The sequence below is a fragment of the Papilio polytes genome, unplaced genomic scaffold, assembly GCF_000836215.1.
Source record: "Papilio polytes unplaced genomic scaffold, Ppol_1.0 DF821289.1, whole genome shotgun sequence".
In the NCBI taxonomy this organism is placed as follows: Eukaryota; Metazoa; Arthropoda; class Insecta; order Lepidoptera; family Papilionidae; genus Papilio; species Papilio polytes.
The window spans coordinates 4,621,976-4,643,740 of record NW_013527915.1 but is presented as its reverse complement, the minus strand read 5'-3'; the positions used below and the strand labels follow the sequence as shown (position 1 = coordinate 4,643,740).

Below are 21,765 nucleotides of genomic sequence, written 5' to 3'. Positions count from 1 at the left end.
TCAAAATCGGTCCACTAGCGGCGGAGTTATGCCGTAACACACATAAAAAAAAAAAAACATACAGACGAATTGAGTACCTCCTTCTTTTGGGTAGTCGGTCAAAAAGATAAGAGGTTTGAAATAAATTTATGTTATCTTACATTGATTAGTTCCTTTAAGGTTAAATCTTAATTTTTTATTTGTTTAAGTCACGAGAAAATTAGGAGATACGGTTTGTAAATTTTGTAACGGAATATGTATCTGGTACGCCGGTTGAATAGACATTAATGCATATCGATATTTGTAAACGCATAAAAGCGTAGAAAAATACAGTACATATATGGAAAAACTACGAAAAAGTAAGTGAAAGAAATCCTCAAGAGCTATTGACTTAAGGCGAAATCATATTATCGCAAACCTTTTTGTGTTATTTGTCAAAACCATTTTGCCTTTTTAACCAAAACTTCTGCACGACTCAAAGACTGACTTAAGTTAATAGTCCAGACTATACTTCAATTAATATAAGTCATCATTTTATCTAATTTAACTACCATAACAAAATAGATTTAATAAAACTTAACGTTATTTTGACAGTTTAAACTGAACCTAATGACTTAACAAGGAGACCTTTTAGTGTCGATTGGCTGAAACCTTGTTGGGTTTGTATTCCGCATTCCTAAGGCAAGTGGCTGCGAAAACGCCCACGCTGTTGCAATACCTAATAATTTATACAAAGATATTTCGATTTATGGGACAAACATAAGTAGTTACATCTCATCCCATTAGAGGTATGACTCTTTTCGTCGGATCTGTTTACGTTTTAATGCTGTTAGTAAAGACGATTTTTAATAGACTTAAGACTTAACTTAATTGCGGTACAAGTGGCGATATTCTTAAGGTTTTATTAGCATTTTCTCATTAACTTACGTCTTTAGGAAGTTACTAACAATTTATTAAGGAAACTAAAAGTTCCCATGAACTAGCTAGAAAAAATCAGCGAATTACCAAATGAATGTTGTAAAATCAGTCACGTCTGGTGGCAGGTCTTTTATAAAATGACAACAAAAGGCGAAAACCCATTCAATGTACGATTTGTACGTGTTTACAACTGGCTTTTGTAACCGAAATATCTATGCATTTCATTACAATAAAGTTGAGAAACGAACTTCGCATTTGAACATCACGGATTTTTAAATACAAATAGGCTATGATTAACAAAACTATAGGCTCAGATATTGCAAAACGCACAACATTATTTAGCGTGTCCATATGTCTCTATGTGTGTGTATAATTTTGAATTTTTATAAATTACCTATCGTTAAAAATCTACTTTTGTAACAGAATTTTTTGACGAGCACATATTAAATTAATAGGAGCAAACCAAACAGCAAGTAACACTTTTACTATAAGCAAATAATAAATACTTTTGATAATTATTTCCTATAGTACGTAATATTTATTACGTCATAATTATTTACAGTCTATTGAAGCAAAGCAAATGGTCATTGGAAACTAAATCCGAAATACATTTTAGTCAAATTTAAGAACCGTAGCGCCTTATTATCCCGTGTTTTAAAACAATAAAGGCGTTCAAAGAGAATAACTACATATAATTTAGGAAATCTATTAAAGGATGTAAGTTAGCAGGATATTCACTTAATATCACTTATGCTGTAATTGCAAGGATACTGATAATAGCATGTACTTAATTCATGAGTCTTACGAACACGCACACAGATACGGTAAGTGCAATTCGTATTACACGCAAATACTCGTATAACTATCAGCTGTTTTTTAAATGGTAGCCTATAATAAAGGACAGTTTTATGGTATGAAAAATACGTAATTATAATGTCAAGGATGTCTGGGTCTATTAAATTAAATTAAATTAAGGTAAATTTACGACATTATTCGTATGTTTGAAGGGCAAAAAATCTATAATTTCAAAGTAACTGCATTATGTTATTCAATCATAGTAATGTTATAAATGCGAAAGTTTAGATGGATGTTTGTTAAAGTTTGTAGCCTTAACAGCTTAATAGATCTGGATAAATAGATTTAGAACATAATCTGGAAGAGCACATCGGCTACTCAGTTTTTTTTTTTAATTCCACGCGGTCGGAGTCGCAAGCGCAGCTAGTTTTTATATAAACGTTTATCGTTGCCAAAAATGTACAGCATTTTTCTAATTTAACGCTGTCATCTCTCATGGTATGTCGCGTTATAAACTAGATCTAGTTGTCGCGCCACTCAATTAAGGTCACTTACCAATATTATTTACATAAATAATAGTTTAAAAATAAGATTTTAAATCGTAACGCTGTTTAATTTTTTTTATCATGCCACGTAATTGTTAAAAGAAATATGGCCATGGTCATATTTCCGATTATACATTTTTTTTAGTTTTTTTTAAATAGATAAACTGGCCAGTGACACATTTTAATATCATGTCTATACTTTGAATTTAACTTTGAAAAAACTAATTAATATAATAGTACAAGTGACATTTGTTTAGTAATTCCTTATTTATCAGGTTTAATAGTAATAGTAGATATATAATAACATTTATGTTTATATCACGTTTATTAAAACCATTAGGACTGCATGCCTACAGACCTGTCCAGTACAACTCGTAGCTCGACTAAACGTTTGGTCAATGCCCTTGCGGATTAATAAACGTATCCTAATTTCATTTTCCAATGCCATATATTCCAGTGAGGGAAAAGCAAATAAATCCGGATAAAAAACCAACACGTTCATTACATAATATCCGATAGTTAGAAATACACATTTTTCGGAACCAAAGTTCTAATAATATGCTACGTTACTTACATAATTTATATAACAAATTAATTTTATAGCTGTTGCTGTCAAGGTTACATAAAACTGTTGTCAAAAGCGTCATCGTTAAGTACCACAGGATGCCATTGTTTTGATCGCATGACATTCTGTATACAAACATCGGGCGTCAATCGCACTTTAACCATTGTATCAGGCCGGAAAAGCGAAATTTCCAGAAAAAAACTATATCATGAGTACATTAAAAACAAATTTAACTAATCTTATTACATACAATGTGAGTTAAGAATAAACAAAAGTGAATACGTACGGTCTTTGTTTCAGTTGATATCGTTGACGCATTCTGACGGTTTAGAACATGTATCACAATTAAGTTTATTAGGGAATTAGTAATTATTCACAGGAGATGTGCACTTGGTAGGGTGGGAGGAAGGCCATCTGCAGTATACGGGTCGCGTACGAAAATGGGACGTAATCGTTTATACGGGTGTGTTAAATTGTTTCAAAATTGCGACAATCGTGGATGTAATTAAGTCTTACGTGTAAACGTGTATCGGTCGGTCGGTAGGGGGCGCGCGACTGCGGTGCACGCGCAGACCACAGCCACTAGCTGGCCGTGCCCACGTCGTGCGGCAACGCGAGACGTGCGGCGTACGGCGTGCAATCAATTCATGCAAATCACCCACGGGATGGAGACTGGACACGGCTAAATTAACTATAAACTATTAGGAACGGTACCACTTTAGCTGAGTTATCGCATATCGTATATCTAGCACGCCGTTGCATGAATTTCAATTTTTAAATTGATCTTAGAATAACATATTGCAATGCGTATATTAATCGAGATGATGTATGGGCAACTGACAGCCAATTAAAAAATATTTAGCGATGACACAGATATTCAAAGAACTTTTAATATGGTTTTCATTTAAATTATCACTATTGTGTGTTGTCTCAATTCCTATTACATTTAACAAATCTAGTCGAATTATTATACAATCTAAAATGTATATAGATGTATTGGAAAACAAAATAGAAACCGTCATCGATAACAGAGTTACGAAAAGACGGTTAGTAAAATTCGTACGGAAATTATTGAAGCATGATAAAAGAAAACATTTTTTTATAATAACAACTGGAGCACTGTTACAATCTGCGTCAGCCGTCGCAATTGGGCGCTCCGTACAGTTCTGGTTGGGTGGCTTGGTTCGTAGTTTACCAATTCGTATTTTCTATAATTATTATTTACATTCATTTTTTTTAACATTAAACTGAAATTAAAGACCCATCTAACGTTTGTAAGTCTATGGAAAGTACATTGCTAACGGCTGTCATTTATTAAATCCCACGTATACCAATACTACGCAGATTTTGTAAAGTTTGTAAATAAATATGAAAGAAATAGACTAACATCTAATACTGCGTAAAAAACTAAAAATAGATATCTGTAGTGGTTAATTTGTTTATATAAAACTTTGACAAACAACTGTAAAGAAAACATGATAAAAACTTTACGTAATCTGAAATACTTTCTCAACAAGACAAAAACGCTCGGAAAAGATACAGTTTATCATTCACTGGAATATTATAGGTTATTTCGATTATATTTTTAAGTTAACTTCGGGTGTTTTTATAATTATTGCAAGATGAACGTGTTATAGAAATTCAGAAAAAACAGAAAGGAACAAATATAGCCTAGTCTATTCTCAGTAATATTATAGCTTTCTAATGGAATAATTGGAACGATAAAAGAAGGTAGTGGTTGGATTGGGGCTAAAATTAGAACTGAGAGAAGTCTTAAGCTAGTCGTAGGTCTATAACTGAGCTGCAATAAACACAGATAAAGTTAATTCATTACGCGCACCTGCGTTGTGTACAGGTGCACATTCACTTGTTTCATGCACAACTAGCTTTTGCCGGAGACTCCGTCTGCGTGGAATTAAAAAATCCGTTCAGCCGTTTAGGCGGTAAACTCTAACAAACATCAATCTAAATAATATTACAAATAAGTAAGATTTCTATGTAATTTTATCCAAATCTTTACTATGCTAAACATTAATAAATGGCATTAGGAAAAAGGTCTACCATATATTCTTGCCTTTTTTTAAAAAAAAACTAACGTCTTTTATCTTGACATTAGAAACATTCCATGCTCTCAGTTTCACTATCGTTGACTAATTAAATCTAATGTAACAATGCAATCAGCATAGATTGTTATCTTACAATATACGAGTACATAGAAATGTATCAATCTCTATTGATATGACTTACATGCGTTTATCGCCTTCCTTGTATTCTACACAATCCTTTTAAATTTTGCTTTAGCATATTTTAAATTCGTAAAAACAAATACACTGTGAGGTTGCTCCCTTTCATGTTGGCCTGCTTTTCTCATATTATTAGCTCATTTATATAACACTACAGATTATATTTTAGCTGACCTAATAGTTTATGACATATACCAGCGTCAAAAGCAACAATCGTATTCTGTTACTATACAATCGCATCGCAACAATTGCATGGAAATGCACCCAACTTCTGTTCGTAACTGGATCTACAAAGGTTGAATTGAACGATAAAACTCTCGTTCAATTAGACGAGAGGTCAAAGTTATTGACTTGAAAACGTATTGACTTCGTGAGTCAAGCTTAATGAACTGGATTCAAAAGCTACGATTGGGAAAAAAAAGTTCAACAAGCGTATGAATGGCGGAAAATACTTAGAAATGCATTTCAGGTCGGAAACGGGAAAAGGTTTGGTTTTCTTTTACGGAGCTTCGGTACGTTTAGCATTTTATACGTTTTTTTTTATTCCAAGGTTTAAAATTTAAATAGTCATTTTGCTTTTGTTTTTAGAACGTCCACTTAGTAAACTAAAGTCGGTCGAAATCCGACCACTCTTTTCTTTAGAAAAAACAAGTGTCTTAGGTCTAGACAACTTAATAAAGCCGTGATTATTCATTATTTCATTCAATAAATAAATGATTACGCACAAGGTACGGTACAAAAGGAGCATCGAATACCACATTAATTACTGCTTCATTCAATGTTAAAACAAAGTCAAGAGATTGGCTCAATTTCTACACCAGAAACGTAATTATGTAAGTCACGATCGCACTCAAAAGCCATTGTCAGCGAACCGAGAGATTTGAATATGAAATATCGTGGAAACGCTCTTCAGCGGTTCCCAGTTTTATTTCCACTTGAATCCCGACAACCCTTTTGTTTCAACGCGTTTATTACTCTACGGATATATAATATAAAAATTTGGCAGCTAAAAAGAATTATAAACGCAAATTTCCTTATTTATAACAGGAAAAAATATGTGATCGATTTGTTTATACAGACAGTAACATTACACTATATTTGAATACTAGCTTTTGCCCGTGATTCCGCCTGCGTGGAGTTATAAAAAATAGCAGCTAGTTTACGTGTTCTTCCAGACTATCCTCTACTCTACATCTATGCCAAATAGGCTACAAACTCCAACAAACATCCATCTATCTAAGCTTTTGCATTTATAATATTAGTAAGATTTCTATACTAAACAATAATATACAGTTTTGTCACGTGAAATGAAAAAAGTTTAACAATTCAAAGACAAAATGCAACGAACTCATCGTTGCGTGACACGATGGACAAAAAAACATTGTGATAATTTGTTACCGAAAAGGGGAACTTCATATGTGAGTAACATTCCCCTATGCAAGACTAATGGATACACAGGCTATTAAACATGTACTTGTGAATAATTTAGAATGTACCTGTGTACTTTGAAGAATCTAAAAAACGATTTTCGTATTATTCTTCGTAATACTCGAAGCATACAAAAGTGTAGTATTTTTTGAGTACAATAACACCGACGATATTTTACAGTGGAAACCAACTGTTAACAGATGAAACTTGAGAAGAGATGTAAGAACATTACCTAAGCAACCACACTCCCATATCAAAGTTCAGTCACGTTTAATATTTACTAGACACCTTGTATGTGACTACAGTATCAAAGTGCTAAATATAACAAAGTTTTCACTTATCTGAAGATGTAATTTGTTCGTAACAAATTTATTTTACAATGCAAGTTTTCATTTTGGAGTTGAGTACTTCGGCATCAAAACCGCATGTTTTTGAACAAAGATATACGTGAAGTTGTTGTGATCTAAAAGTCTCTTGCACACGAATCAAGTTTGTTTTAAAAATTTTAAGCCCATTTTACAATCATATGCACTATTATTGTATTAATAATTCAACCAGTAGTATTTAAGTTAAAAAACTAACTTTTTATTATATACAAGCTATTACTCGCAACTTCGCGTTAAATTCAGAAAATAATAAAAACCATATAGCCTATTTTACTCACTGATAACATAGCTTTTTAACGGTGAAAGATAATTGAAATCGTCCCAGTAGTTTTTGAGTTATTTTAATACATACAAAATATCCAAAAATACAAATCATTCCTCTTTATAATATTAGTGTAGATGTATTAACCTTGGCAATCCATATAATGCAAACTCATTCTTCAATCAACACTAAGCAACTTTCAACATAGATTATAGATTTATCAAACTAGTTCATAGCTCAGTTCCTTATCGTAAGTGCATTTAACATTTGGAGCGTTTAATTTTAGATTAGTTGTATAATTAATTTCATTGTTATACTATACCGCACTTGTTACCGACAGATGCGGTTTATAAAGGGTTTGTAGAGAAGTTGATAGTTGTCTGTGTCAGGACAGTTCTAATTCCACCATTCATTTTCGAGATTCAATAAGTTTAACGTAGCCGTAACAGAAACATGACATATTATAAGTTAATCAAACACATAGTCTTGAACAGTTTCAATAATAACTGCAGAAAATATATGTAACGGCAATCGTGTAAAATAATATGCAACAATATTGCGCAAGCGCACGTAGTTGTATATTATCGTATGTAGTTATTGTCGGCCATGAGGGGAGGCGGTAGATCAATGCGTGATCTCTCGCTCCCGTCTCTCCCGTGCGACATTAAACTGAATCAATTTCATCCCATTTCCTGAGCCCCGGCCCCTTGCCGCGGACCCGCGCTGCGACCCACTCAATACATTATTAGATTTAATAAAACAACACTTGGAGGTCGAATAGACTCGCATGCGGGTATCGCCTTTGAGATTTATTCCTACAGATTAAACAAAAATAATCTTAGTTTAACGCAAACTAACGGAAAAAAAAATACCACTTGTTATTTACATATGTATTATTTACATCATATAATCATAGGAAGTTGTTATTATGCATATTCTATGCAGTTTAGTTCTATAATTATAAAACGACTCGGAATGAATAATTCGCATCAATTTACTTTGTGCGCAATCACATGAGATGTGCGTCCGATGGCGTAAGACCGGCATTCTTGTAGTCTACAGAAAATTTAACGTTCTAAGACTAGAAAATACAGTAATATTGTCACATGTACAAACAAGGACGCACGCACAGGTGAGAGGTAAACATTCAAAATGATAATCCCGTCTCTTTCATTCTCCCTGTAAAACTTGAGACAGAAAATCTTTTATACATATTTCTATGAATTGCACAGTGCTAATACACTTTATCTTACTACAATAATACGATTTAAGTTATTCCAAATCATATCGTTAAGCGAGACACTTAAAATTCCATTACTTTCTAATTTTTACTAAACATTGATAATTAGGCAATTTATTTTTATTACTTCCAGTCATTTGACATTAATTTCATTAATTACGTAGTTTTCTAAATCATTTTAGCATAAAACTAAACTTAACTAGAACTTAGTTAAAATAAGTAGTTTGTTTTCTTGTATGGTCGCGGTATCGAAATTTGTTAAGAGAATTAGGTTAGCATTCATTTGTGATATGACATCAGTAACAATTGGCAGCTATAGGCCTCACCAAAGATTGTCATAAAAGACCACACAGTTCGAAGTTAACTTGGAGTAACTTCTGACATGACTCATACTATATTTAAGAAATGTAACTATTTTCAATTCGACCATCTCCATCTTTACGTTATTATAGAAACTATCTATAATATTACAGCTAAATTAGTTTTCTCTAGGTATTATCTAAAAATATTCAAAAGGCACGGAACAAAATATTTGGCAAATATTACCATATTTTTAAAAATCCAAAATTGCTTACTTGAATACTAAAATTTACTTTTTGGAAAAAAAAATTTTGTCGGCAATCAATTGGCCAGTAGAGCTAGGGGAACTAAAACTTCACTAAATTTCATTAATTACTCATAAACGATATTAGCCAAGGACTAGGTTTTCTCATTAAAATCTCTAAACTGTAAGAAAGAATGACGAGATAATCGTCATGGTAACGACAAGGTAGTCCGCCCCATCGCACGTTAACGCTCGTCTCAAGTAGCCACTTCCTCCAGTTTGAAGCACTCTTGATTCTTGTGAAAAAAGAAAGTGCATTCAAGTATCAAACGAAGACAGAAAAATTACAAGTAGGTAGTAAAGCCTACGGAGTTTAAAGTTTTTTTTTTTAATTTTATATCGACTTTCACTTCTTATTATGTGCTTATCTTACACAAATGTCGTCAAAATCATTAATGTAGACCTACTATTTTAAAATAAAAGATGGGCTGGGCTAATACTTTAAAAAAATTCCATATAAAGTTAAGTAGGATGTGTACGTAATGAAATTTTACAATGTTCCTTACAAAATAACGAGATATTACCAGCAAACCGACAGATCTTTTTGTGCCACAACTACGTGAATTAGAAACTCTATTGAAGTCAATTAATGCCTTCCTGGTTTTTTGTGCCCTCTTTAATCAAGGATATTTTTGTTAATCAAACATTAATGTCAAAGAATGCAATAAGTACATTACCTAAATATCTTAGCAATTATCAGTAGAGAATTTAAATTTTACTAAACCCTATTATAAATTCTGTAAGCAGTCAGAGATATACAATAAATTATAAACTCACAAGTTAACTTATTTTAAATTAAAACTAGTAAGACGTATATAAATAAATGTTATTCTAATTAAAAAATAAAAATTAACATACTTTTGGTTCTTGCTCCGCGCCATTTTTGATAAATTACTCGATTACAAAAGGTAAAACACAATCTTAAAAATTTACGGAAAAATTCCCACAGATCACAAACACTCGATTTTATAAGTTCGAAAAAATAAAATTTGGCGGCAATCGGTCACATGAGCATGTTTAACGCGACGTTCGTATCAACACTCTCCGAGATCTCGACTCGATCGTGTACGGTGTGTGTGCGCCCTACTTCGACCTCACTAATAGTTTAGGCCAGACAGAGACCATATACTAATAAATCAATCCGACAGAGCGAGATAAAGAAAGCCCTATACTATTTCACAAAGTAAAATTATAAGTGGTAAAACCATCTTCATAGTCATTTGATGTACATGATAATTAACAGAATTTTATGTTTTGAACCATTAGTTAATGAATTAATGCGCAAGAGTTGATGTAGAGAGCGCCATCTATCCGTAAACTCTTGCACTTGCTAGCATGATCATGCAAGCGATTTCGATTTGACATTGTTCTAATGACCCTTATACTTAATAGATGGCAGCACTTGCATGTTGTTTCATTATAGGTCGCCATGGATTTTTATAACAAAATTCGAAAACTAGCGTATATCTGATATAGTAATTAAGCCTAAGGATTAAGAGTTTAGTCTCAACCACTTAAATTTAGTCTATTCATACCACAGATAACGAATGTTAGTTAAACAATAATTTGTTCTTATAGACAACTTTTATAGAGGCCAACAGCGGCCCAACATTAAGAAGACTTTACATTACTCTACTGTAAAAAAGTGATAATACTTACACTTTAATCTTCTTGCCTTCGGCTTGGGATATTGTCGGAGGTGGCGGTAAGTCGTCCATTGGTACTTCTTCGTTAGGTGGAGAAGGCGGGGACTTATCGAACTCCGCGATAGGTGCTAGTTCAGGCATCGGCGACACCGAATTGCTGTCCATCGCCGACAACTTTATTGGAGACACTTTGCCTGCTTTACTAACCACAGTACACTCCGGAACACTCCGGAGCACAAAATCAAAGTTCACTAATCACACTCCGACAATCTTTAAACACACCGTCGAGCTTAAAGCTTCCGTTTCTTGGATACAGCGAAGTGTAAGTTTCTGCCAACGCTGATTAGGAAACTTCTGGACCTGGAAACAATTTAAATGTTATTTAATGTTTAATAAATTATATACTAATCTTAACGACTTTAAATGTAACCTAACCAAACTTTATCTTTTTATGTTTGTTTTCCTTGTAATGGAGGCAGGCATAAAATTAAAAAAAAATATTTGTTTTTCGTAAACGGCTAGTGTAAATTTTAGTTTTATTTGTTTAGATCGAAAAAGCTCATAAATATAGGTAACACTTCACCCTCTTACTGCATTATAATGCAATTGTTTTAAACAACCGAGAGGGCTTTCGCCGGATATATGGCACTTGAACAAAACACATTCGACCGAAGCATAGAAAATAATGATTAAAGTTACAACTACATTTTTTTGATATAATCAAACTCGGAAGGTGTAGGAATAAAAGTTATTTGAAATGGATTAGTTTATTTTCATTAGTATTTTTTTGTTACCATAAAATTAAGTACCTTAAAAATGTAATGGTGATGTTACAAAATTAGTTCACGTAAATAATAAATGTAACAAGAACCCTTAAATATTTAACTTAGGTAGTCCATGGTAAAACAAACGCACTTTAATTGCAAAGAAACGTACAAAGCTATTTTATAATTGGACAATTAAGAAAATGCGAACCTATTTTATAATGAGTTGTTTTCATAAGAAAATACGTTATAAAAATGCAATTTTTTCTTGTATCATCAACTTGCCCTTATCCCTTATGGAGGGTCGGCCTTGTATGTGCTGCTCTTCCATACAATTCTATCAGTGGTTATATCTGAATCCACTCCCTTCTTAAGATATACTCTTTCACACAATCCTTTTACTTATATCCTCCATAACCTATTTATCCATTCTAATTAAAAAACATACAAATTCACTAATCCTTTAAAAATTTTCGGGACTGATTACGATTTGATTCAGATTTGACTGTCTTTTTTTAATTTAAACGCAACGTAAATAGCAGAGCTCTATTATAATTGGAATAGACAAGATAGAATACATTATGTTATAAATGCGTATGTTCCTAATACGAATTCCATACGTTGTTACTCTACGTCCCCTGAGCACTGGGAATGGAGTCGCATTCTCAATTCCCCTCTGTATTTATTTGTATGAATACAAACAACGCAGACGTGACGGCGACGACGCTACCGTCTACTACTTTGTGTTATTAAAAAAAACAAATTGTATTGTTTATAGCTTAGAACTTATGTATGAAATTAAAAAAGCAAATCAAATTTGTGATGAATAGTTATAATTTTCTCGAAACAATTGTTTTCTTTTCTCTAATTATTTACAACTACAGAAGAGACATTAAAGCTACACTTGAAACTCTCGACTACTACAAATAACAAGGTTATTTCATCATCCGGAAGGCTAATCAATATTGAACCCTCTTAGTCTAGTTAGTTCTAGAACATCAGACTATCCGCTATTCGTTTGCCCCTTTCTTCTATAAAAAGCAATGAGATAAGTTTTGCTAATTTTATTTCACTATGTCATAATTTTATCTTATTTAATCAAAGCTATGCTGTGAATAGAGACGTGATGCATACGCAAATTGGATATATTTAGCTCCGTGCAGTAAGAGCACTTAGTTACGGCAAATGAAAGTAAAAAGAGCCAAGGAAAGTTTGTTACGCTAATATTGCTACAAATTACGTACTCACGAGAGTCAGCGGGAGTAAAATCATAGACAGGTTTTGTACACTGACATTAAAATAAACGTGTTACGTCATTATGTTTAAACCATTATGCATATAAAGTTATGAAAAAAAGTCACACTTTTTTCGTAATAAAATACAGGATTAAACATGAAGAAGTATGGTAGAGTGAATTAGTTAGATTTAAAACGACATATTTCAAACATTGAATCTTTATTAACTTACTTACTAAACAAATAAAATAAACAAACTTACTAAACATAAAAAAAATCGAAAAACATTACTATTTCAATTTAGTAAAATTGTTTTATAGCCACTTAGAGCTTCGCAATCATCTCGTAAAACATCTGCAAAAACTAGTTCAAGCGGCCATCACGCAGCCCGGATAGAAAAAGCTTTGTTAAAACGGAAACAAAATGGAAATCACAAAATAGCGGAGGAAAACACAATGGGGAACAAAGAAGTAGGTTCCAACTCTAATCCTACAGACTTATTCTAAATTTGAAAATAGAACTGGACATAAATGAAAAACTTGAAAGTCGTTAAAACAAAAGACAAATCAATAACCAAAAATATAATGTTATATAGCAGAAGTATAAAAAAATCTCTGAACAATATACATGAAACATGAGATTCCAAGAACCACTGATGGCTTGTAACACTAAAATACCAGAAAACCTGCAGTTAAATCTCCTCGGCATTTAGCATTGGAGTAATCGCTACCAACAGATGCTTTAACGAGAAAATTATACGAGGCATTTTTAAAAGGAATTACGTTTTAAAACAATGAAAAAATACAATGCAGAAGAAAATTTAGAAATCAGAGTTAGTTCTGAGTCAAGGTAACCAAAGTAGCCTAGCAAGCTGCATCATTTATGCAATACACTACATGAGAATTACATTCAATATAAAGTATAGCATGTGTATCATGAACAAAGCGATGTCGGGAGGGAGTGTGAGTATGCAAGGGGACGTGTCGTGTCCCGACACTCCGCCTGCTTTGTCTATACTCATTTAATTTCCTTTCATAACAGCGTAGAGAACTAACTCTATTTCAACTTATAATACTTTAATGGTTTAAAAGCTTGAAAGGTTGTTTGCGTCAAAAAAATATTAAGATTAACACGAACAGCGTTTCAAATTCAAAATTATACAAAACAATTTTCGTATTAGACTCTTTAAAAATATTTCATTAAAAGTCTTCATTTAACCGACCGTTATTATTTTAATTTTAATAGTAATTAGATTATAATTGACTTTAATTTTTTTTAGCGACTTCAACGGTTTAAACCTATTTTTTAATTTCCACCACATTTAGGACTGTAATCCCTCGGAAAATGGTTTGATGCATTAAAGATTTGAATATAGACACGTAAGATACGAACATATTTGTAATCAGTTGCTATGGAATTCTTGTTCGGAATGTGTTTTACGGGGCTGTTCTGCCGAATTGCGCATCTTTGGAAGCATAGAACAGGATTTCTACAAAGATTTGATTCGTGATATTTTAGTATGGGTAACTTGCAATGTAGTATGCAGCGAGCACCGGGCAGCGGGCAGCGGGCACTTAGACCGACCTCGGGGACTGCAAATGAGGGCACGGACTCGCCAGTTGTACAAGATAGGTCGATCTTTAACAACACGCAATGTTTGTTATAATGGACCCCAGTTAAATATACTATACATCCTGTACCAACAGAGGTAATATACCTCATAATAGAACTCAAAGGCATTATTTCAGATTTCAGATAAAGGCATTATTAGGTTTAGATTTTATTTCGACCATATGTGAATTGGAAAAAAAAATCTCTATTCGAAAAATAAGTGACAAATGTAACATGCATATATTAAAATTATAATTAACTAGCTTTCGCTCGCGAATCCGTCCTCATGGAATTAAAAAAAAAACAAAAATGAGTAGCATATGTGTTCTTCCAGACTATCCTCTACATCTAGTTAAATTTCATTGAAATCCGTTCCGCCGTTTAGGCTACAAACTCTATCAAACATCCATCCATCCATCTAATGATAAAAATATTAGTATGATTTAAAATTGGTTACTAAACATTAAGAGACCACCTTGATGTTTCTCAAACTCAAAATACAGAAAAGGTTTAGTAACCTAGATACCAATGATTAAAAAACACTTACCATTATTGTAAATAACTTCAAAGGTTAAGAACGTAAGTGAAGCAAAGAGCAAAGACTTGACCTGACACAGACTTATCGAGTTCCTTCGTCCTTTGTAACGAGAGACCGTAAGAACGTACCATTGGATCGTGCCTTATTTCACTGCCTTTTTACTTTAAAACGCTTCTTTACGAACTACAAAAGACTTATAAGAAATGTTTTTAGCAACCGTACGGTTAAAGCATTATTGGAAATAAAAGTTGGCTTGTAATTTATGTTAAAACAAACTAACGGTTAATTTTGTAATAAAGAAATAAGACGTGTTATTTAGATTAGAACAGAGTGAATACGCCTATTATATCTAGATCTTTGTTCAAACTGAGATAGACTGCAATATGTGACATTCTGTAACGTTACTAGGACAACGAACTCGTCACATAATAAGGACATCTGTTAAAAAGATAAACGTATGTATCTTGTTTCAGATTCTCTAAATATAGTTTGTGACAACTTTATATTAGTGTTTTATATTAATTAAATAATGCTGTATTATTTACTTTGAATTTCTGTCATATTTCATATGATTTAAAGAGTCCTGTAGTGATATTACAGTAAAGACAAGACTAATTAATGATTCTAAGTACGCTGGTTGATTACTTAAATTATGAAAATTCCTAATCGAACGGAATATTCTGAACACGGTTTGCACTCACAACTCATTACTAATAAGGAATAACGCGTGAGGTTCTCCCTTGGTGAATCCCTAATGGGAAAATATGGCGCGTTGAATCGTTGTTTATTTCAAAGGGGAGAGTTTTTATCGCCCAGGCGCCTCGACGCGTCAACATCAATGGACAAAAAAATTAATGACACCTCCTATAGAGTTTTACAATAACAAACATTTCAATTTAATTCTAGATTAGAATTAAAAAAAAATATTGTACTAAAGTTCAAAAATGCTGAAATTTTTGTACTTATTTTTCAGCCGTGGAAAGCCATCAACTACTATGTGAAGTAAATAAGTAGAGATTATCTAAAGAAGAAAGAAATTCGAAACAGAATTTCAGGGTTTTTTCAATTTGTGCATAGAAAAAAAAAAGATTTGCTTATGTGATTTATTTCAAGCGAAATTTTTATAATCGTTACCGGTACTTGATGTTTTCTTTTTTTTATTTTTAGACCGTTATTTCCTATTAATCTATTTATTAAAAAGAGTATTCACAGAATTAGGTCATTTAATATATCTAGGTCGTCATCCTCTTTAAAAATGTGCCCGGGATACCATCCATTCATATTAACCATCAGATTAGACCGGCTGTGTCTAGAGGTACATGACCAATTGCGCGGAGGAAGGGGGCAATTTAACGTGACCTCAAATCACTCAGTGCAATGGGGAAGGTTCTCCTACGATATCCCACCTCGTAGCTATTTATGCAACGCTAACGCGTGTTACGCAAGCAAATGTTATAGGAAATAGGAGCGATCAAATCATTTGGATGAAAGTTGTTTCTTACTCAACTATGCTGACTTTAACAACCGTTTAAATATTAATGTCCGTTTCCACTGCAGAAGTGGACAAAAGCATTATCGCATCTCAAAGAGTATAGTGATCTTATTGAGTACGTGTTTCTGTAGTGGAAACTAGATTTTATAGACATATATCATAACGTCAAACACTCGTATTAAGATCGACATAGTTAGAGTCATGTAAACACAAAAGTGTTGAAGGTAATATAAATATTATTTGAAATTCATTCGCCTTGTAATTTCAGTTACAGATAAGACTGACTGAGTAAATGTAGCTTATAAGCAAATACTCTCATGTTTAAAATTCTTTACTATTTGAGAGAATGATATTTAGAAAAAAAGTTATGTTTTTATTTTACTCGACTTAGGGTTGTACAAAAATTGGTATTAAGTTTTCAATATATTAACAATATATCTTTTACTATTATAGATAAATTACTAAATTCATTCACAAAAAAGATAGTATACATTTTCAAATAAACTATCAGTTTATCTAACCGCTAATTGGTATATTTTCTTTCAAGCTTTCAAGTCCTTGTCAAAATGCAAACAAAACATTAGTATCACTATCGAATAACACAGATATGCCATTTATAAAGAAAATATCGAGGGAATGTAGAGAAACGTGACAATGACAGGACACTCCCCTGGAAATGACAGAGGGCCCCGGGGACACAGTGACTTACCTTCATTACTGTCAAAGCCCAACGGGAAGCGGGCTGAGTGAATTTGACATGTGACTACTACCTACTACAAATTGATCAAGGGAACAATAATTTTATTTATGGGCGCCTAGTACATAAGCAAAATTAATAAGGCAAAATATTCTTGGTTATTTACATGTTTTTTTTAATTAGTGAAATTAACTAGTTATTAAGTTCGTCGTACGAATGCAAGTTAAATAAGAGAATCCCAGCTAAGTAAATTATTTTTTTTTACTATACTTTGGAAAGTATATTGTGGTATTATTTTATTACCATTTCTATATACGGTAAAAAAATTATGAAGCTATATGGTAATAAATAATTCCAGACGTAATCAAACCGCCAGGGTAATTGCAATTACGTTGTCGGTTTCCGACTAGTCACTTCAATTTGCAGAATTTACTCTAGAGATAAAACCCCCCAAAAATAATTAAAACAAAAACGAAACAGAGATGGTTGGTTTTCATATTTAATTTTGGGAACATCCAATTTGCTATTTTAATGATAATTTCTTTCAGACTTGTTACTAAACTCCTAAGATTCAGTTTTATTCACATGTTACTAATCTAATCTCACTATTTTATTACTATTATTAATGCGATTTTTAGATGGTTTATTACAAGGTGCATAACAGCAGAAATATAGCTCAGAAGAACAAAAAGTCTTTTTATTCCGCGTGGGTGTAGTCGCGAGCAATAGCTAGTTCATTCCCAATGCTTACTGTATCATATTTAAGTATTTATACTAAGTAAACATAAGTGTTAAAGTCTTTTAAAAAGTGTTAATTAAAAATGCGTCAAAGAACTACTAGACCTACTTCCCTCTTGATTACCTCTCGCTGTAAACGCAACACTCTTGGGGAGGAAATTTAATATGCCATGCCATAGTAAAGTATACCTTACATTTACAAATTACGGTGTATTTTGGCACCAGCAACGAGACATGAGAAATGGAAATGAGGATATACGTGTGTAGCTTTTGATTTCACGCCGCTGATTATTTCGCGACGGATGTGTTTCGGAATATCAACATTTGATGTGTACACTCCACTTCGTTTAATTTATAGAAATACTCTATTTAAAGTAGACCATATACTATGTCTGCAATGTTTCTAACACTCGTGATTACTGATATATGCAGTTTCTCGTACATTAATACTGGGTCTATACTTCGTTCCATTAGTACGTTAATTTGCTTTTCACAATTTTAAAGTATCTACGAATAAAGAAGGTACCTTCTTATTTTAAATATAGCAGTTTCATTTGAAATAAATCTCCAATACAATTTAGAACTTAGGAAAGTAATTTCTCTTATTGAAAGTAATCTCTTAACCTAAGAGTTTAGTCTTAAACTAGGTAATTTACGGCAGCCCTACTTTAGTACAAAGTGAGGGAAAACTACAAAAGAGGTAATATAGAATGAATAAACCCCGTAATGGAAGCAGCGTTCTCAAAGACTTATGAACGGTAGGTTTTTGTGGTTGCTTTTAGTAGACTAAATAAGAATTCAGGTCGTGCATTTGTTAGCGGTCCTGAAGAAATTGTATTTAAGGTTTTTATAATTTTGGGAACTATCGCTGCATCTTTTTTAGGTCATAAATATAAAAGTAGGCACGTTTGTTACTATTTAATCTCGGAATATAATTACTTTTGTTTCCATCGCTTTTCTTGTGTCAAATTGTTTTTTTTTTATTTATAAGGTTCAAAGTAAATATTTTTAAAAGATCTATTCATTTCATCCTTATTTTAAATACAGAGTAAACTTTTCCACAAAAGTGTATAAAAGCTTTGCCCATTTTCCTTCACCTTTCTTTTCATTTCACTTCTAAAGATTTTCAAAAGGAATCAATTACTGTAAATGTAAAAAGAATGAAAACAAAAATAATATACAATCCAAGTATATTTGTACAAAAAGGTCAAAGCACTGGTAGTCATTAAAATTAAATCGATAATTTTCACACGACACTTCCGTAGTCCTTTACTCACCTAACATGAACGTGTCCATTTTTTAATATAATTTTGTATAAATGTAATTAAACGTACGCAATAACATACCCAAGGGACATTTGTAGCATGTTGAAGTAAAAAAATATGAATTATTAGGCTTTAAAACTTACCGATTAAAAAATAAACTATTTTAGGTAGTAAAAACGTAATTAATGTTAAACATTATGTTTTGTATGTAATGCTGGTTCAAGGTATTATGTATACAAAAATAAAATAATATGTTAATACGTTTTTTTGTTCCTAATCTGATTTTTCAAATAAAAGTAAGAGTTTGTTCTTTTTTAACTCTTAAATTTTATAATATTCTGATACCAAGAATTATTTTTCTTTATATTTTTAAATTTAGAACCTGACCAATTACCGGGAAACACGCATGTCTCCTGTCAGCCATGACATTGACAAATCATCTGCATGTCAGCTCCAAGAAAAGGATGCGATCAGTTAGGATCAGGTAGACTGTATCCTGTCACTTCTTCCTTGTAAAATGTAGTTTCGATATATTTCACCTCATGTAATTGAAATCAATTCAGATTATAACAATAAAAAAAAAATGATTTTTAACTAAGTAGTTAACGTTTCAGAGATTTTTAGTCTAGGTTACTAGTTAGAATATCCGGAATAGCTAGATAGAATATCTACAACTTGGTTTAGATCTTGAATCTATAAGATTGGGTATAAATCATGCGCAAGGAACAAACTAACCTTACTGATTTTTATGTTTGGATGGATATTTGTTAGAAGAAAATCTCCTAAGTGGCTAAAAGGAGCTTTAAAAAAACTCTCACGGGTGTAGAGCATAGTCTGAAAGAACATATGGGCTATTTGACCATTTTTTATACTTTGCGCGGAGTCGCCGGCGTAAGCTAGCTTTTCAATAAAATAGATCTATAAACACATTGGACATTTAACGATCCGTTTGCATTAGAACGTATTTCAGTTGAACCCAAACTGTCACTAACAGTAGTCGCAAATAAATGTTATCAAAGCAATTTACTGCAATTTGCTTACGCTCGTGTCGCGTTACACAATTTAAATAATCATATTAGACTAAACAATGGGTAATCAAATCATTGTATGCAATATCGCACTTGTCCTATATTCGCTACTAACAAACTTAAACCATTATTGTTACAGCCTGACTTCACAGGTTTTTTAAAAAATTTTAAAAAGTAGTATTCAGTGGACAATCTCTAAGACATTAACACTAAGTTTTCTGTATAGAGATGTTATAATTAGTATTCAAATAGTCTACTAATAATGTCATAAGAAAAGATTAATTTCTTAGTATTTTTATGTAACGTATAAACTTATAATCTACTACTACGATTTCAAACAAATCTCGCCATTAGAAAATTAAGTTATCACAAAGTAACCTAGGTTATATTTATTGCTACATTTAATCATAAAAGCTAGTAATTTTTAAAAGTTTGGACAGCATATTAAAATGTTTTTTCAGTTCTGTAGCAACAGGCTAGTGTCGACCAAAGCCAATCTGTCACTGAGTGTGCTCGGACTTGGACTCCATCCAACACAATTAAACAGGTGTCTCGGATGCGATGCCAGTTGTTTCCTCATAAAACTTACACCGAAATCGAATACTAATACCAACAGAATAACAAACGTAAACATTCACTTGCACTATTGCAAAACTGCATATGCGCGTGCGACGCGAAAGTGCTACGCTGTGCGCATGTCTTTATTACATCTAGATCTGAACGCGCTCTAGCAATTTATTTCTGATTGAATACATTTTGGAACTGTCTAGTCTAGTTCTTTATAGTACTATACATTCGAGAACAAACGTTAACTCAATTCGATTTTATGAGGTAATCTATTACCAATGGAAAAAATACATATTATCCTGAATAAAAAAGGTTGCATGAAAATTGAAAGGAAACAGTTCTGGTAAAATGGAATGATCTAATATCACTCGGAGTTCTTAAGTCGTCTCTCTTAGTATAGACTTAACCAATTAACGATCCTGAGTGCGTAGGTATGCGTATTAATGCGATAGTTTGCGATATTTTACATTTACACCGGAAGGATAAATTGCTTGATTACTTGCTGGTGGATAATATACGTAATACCTACTTAACCAATGTATCACTTAGATTACGGGTAAAACTGTGAGGTAACACAAATTATAAAACATTACAAACATAGAAAAAAGCAATTTTACTATATCAGTATTGGAAAATGGTAGCCATTTTGTGCGCGACCCCTTTCGACAACAAATGAAAATTTTAAATTCGAAAATAGATTTAGATTTCTTAAAAAAAAAAGAATATACCGAACGTAAAATTAACTACATTGATATTTTTAAATGAAATGTGATAATTTTAATTATTAATTGTAAAAATGCATTAGTGTAGTTATAGTTTTTATTAAGATAATATTATGTACTACCTATATTTAAAAATGCAGTTATTTATTTCGCTATAATAAAGACCAATTAGCGTATCAAAGTCGATTAAATAACTTAATATACAGTAACGCGTAATAAGCAAATCGTTTACTTATTTTTTTACAATAGAAACTATAGGAGTCCTTTGTTACCTAAAAACAGCGTAACAACTTAGTGTAATGTAGTTAAGAGTACAAATATCTATATGTCACACATTCAAAGAAATTAAATTTCCATGTACCCTCAAACTGGAAGGAAAATTTCTACTTACGGGTCGCAGACAATAAATTCAGAACCTAGCAATAGCAACGTACAATAAATTGTATTTGTCTAATCGAATGTGTCTTGTACAATTATTGGCCTCAAAAATTGTACAA

At 32.3% G+C, this 21,765-nt stretch overlaps 1 protein-coding gene across 2 annotated transcripts in view; it reads right to left on the bottom strand.

Moving 5' to 3' along the window:
- LOC106109408 (cytochrome b561-like) overlaps nucleotides 1-10,041 on the bottom strand; it is a 37,035-nt gene extending 26,994 nt beyond the window's left edge. Inside the window, exon 1 of one of the 2 annotated variants that reach the window (XM_013290901.1) lies at nucleotides 9,824-10,041. In XM_013290901.1, the coding sequence (XP_013146355.1) occupies nucleotides 9,824-9,846 (23 nt within the window). In that variant the 5' untranslated portion in view covers nucleotides 9,847-10,041. Of the gene's footprint in view, nucleotides 1-3,088; nucleotides 3,370-9,823 lie in introns of those variants that run through there. The other variant, XM_013290900.1, reaches the window with a different exon arrangement.
- Between the last annotated feature and the right edge of the window lie 11,724 nt (nucleotides 10,042-21,765).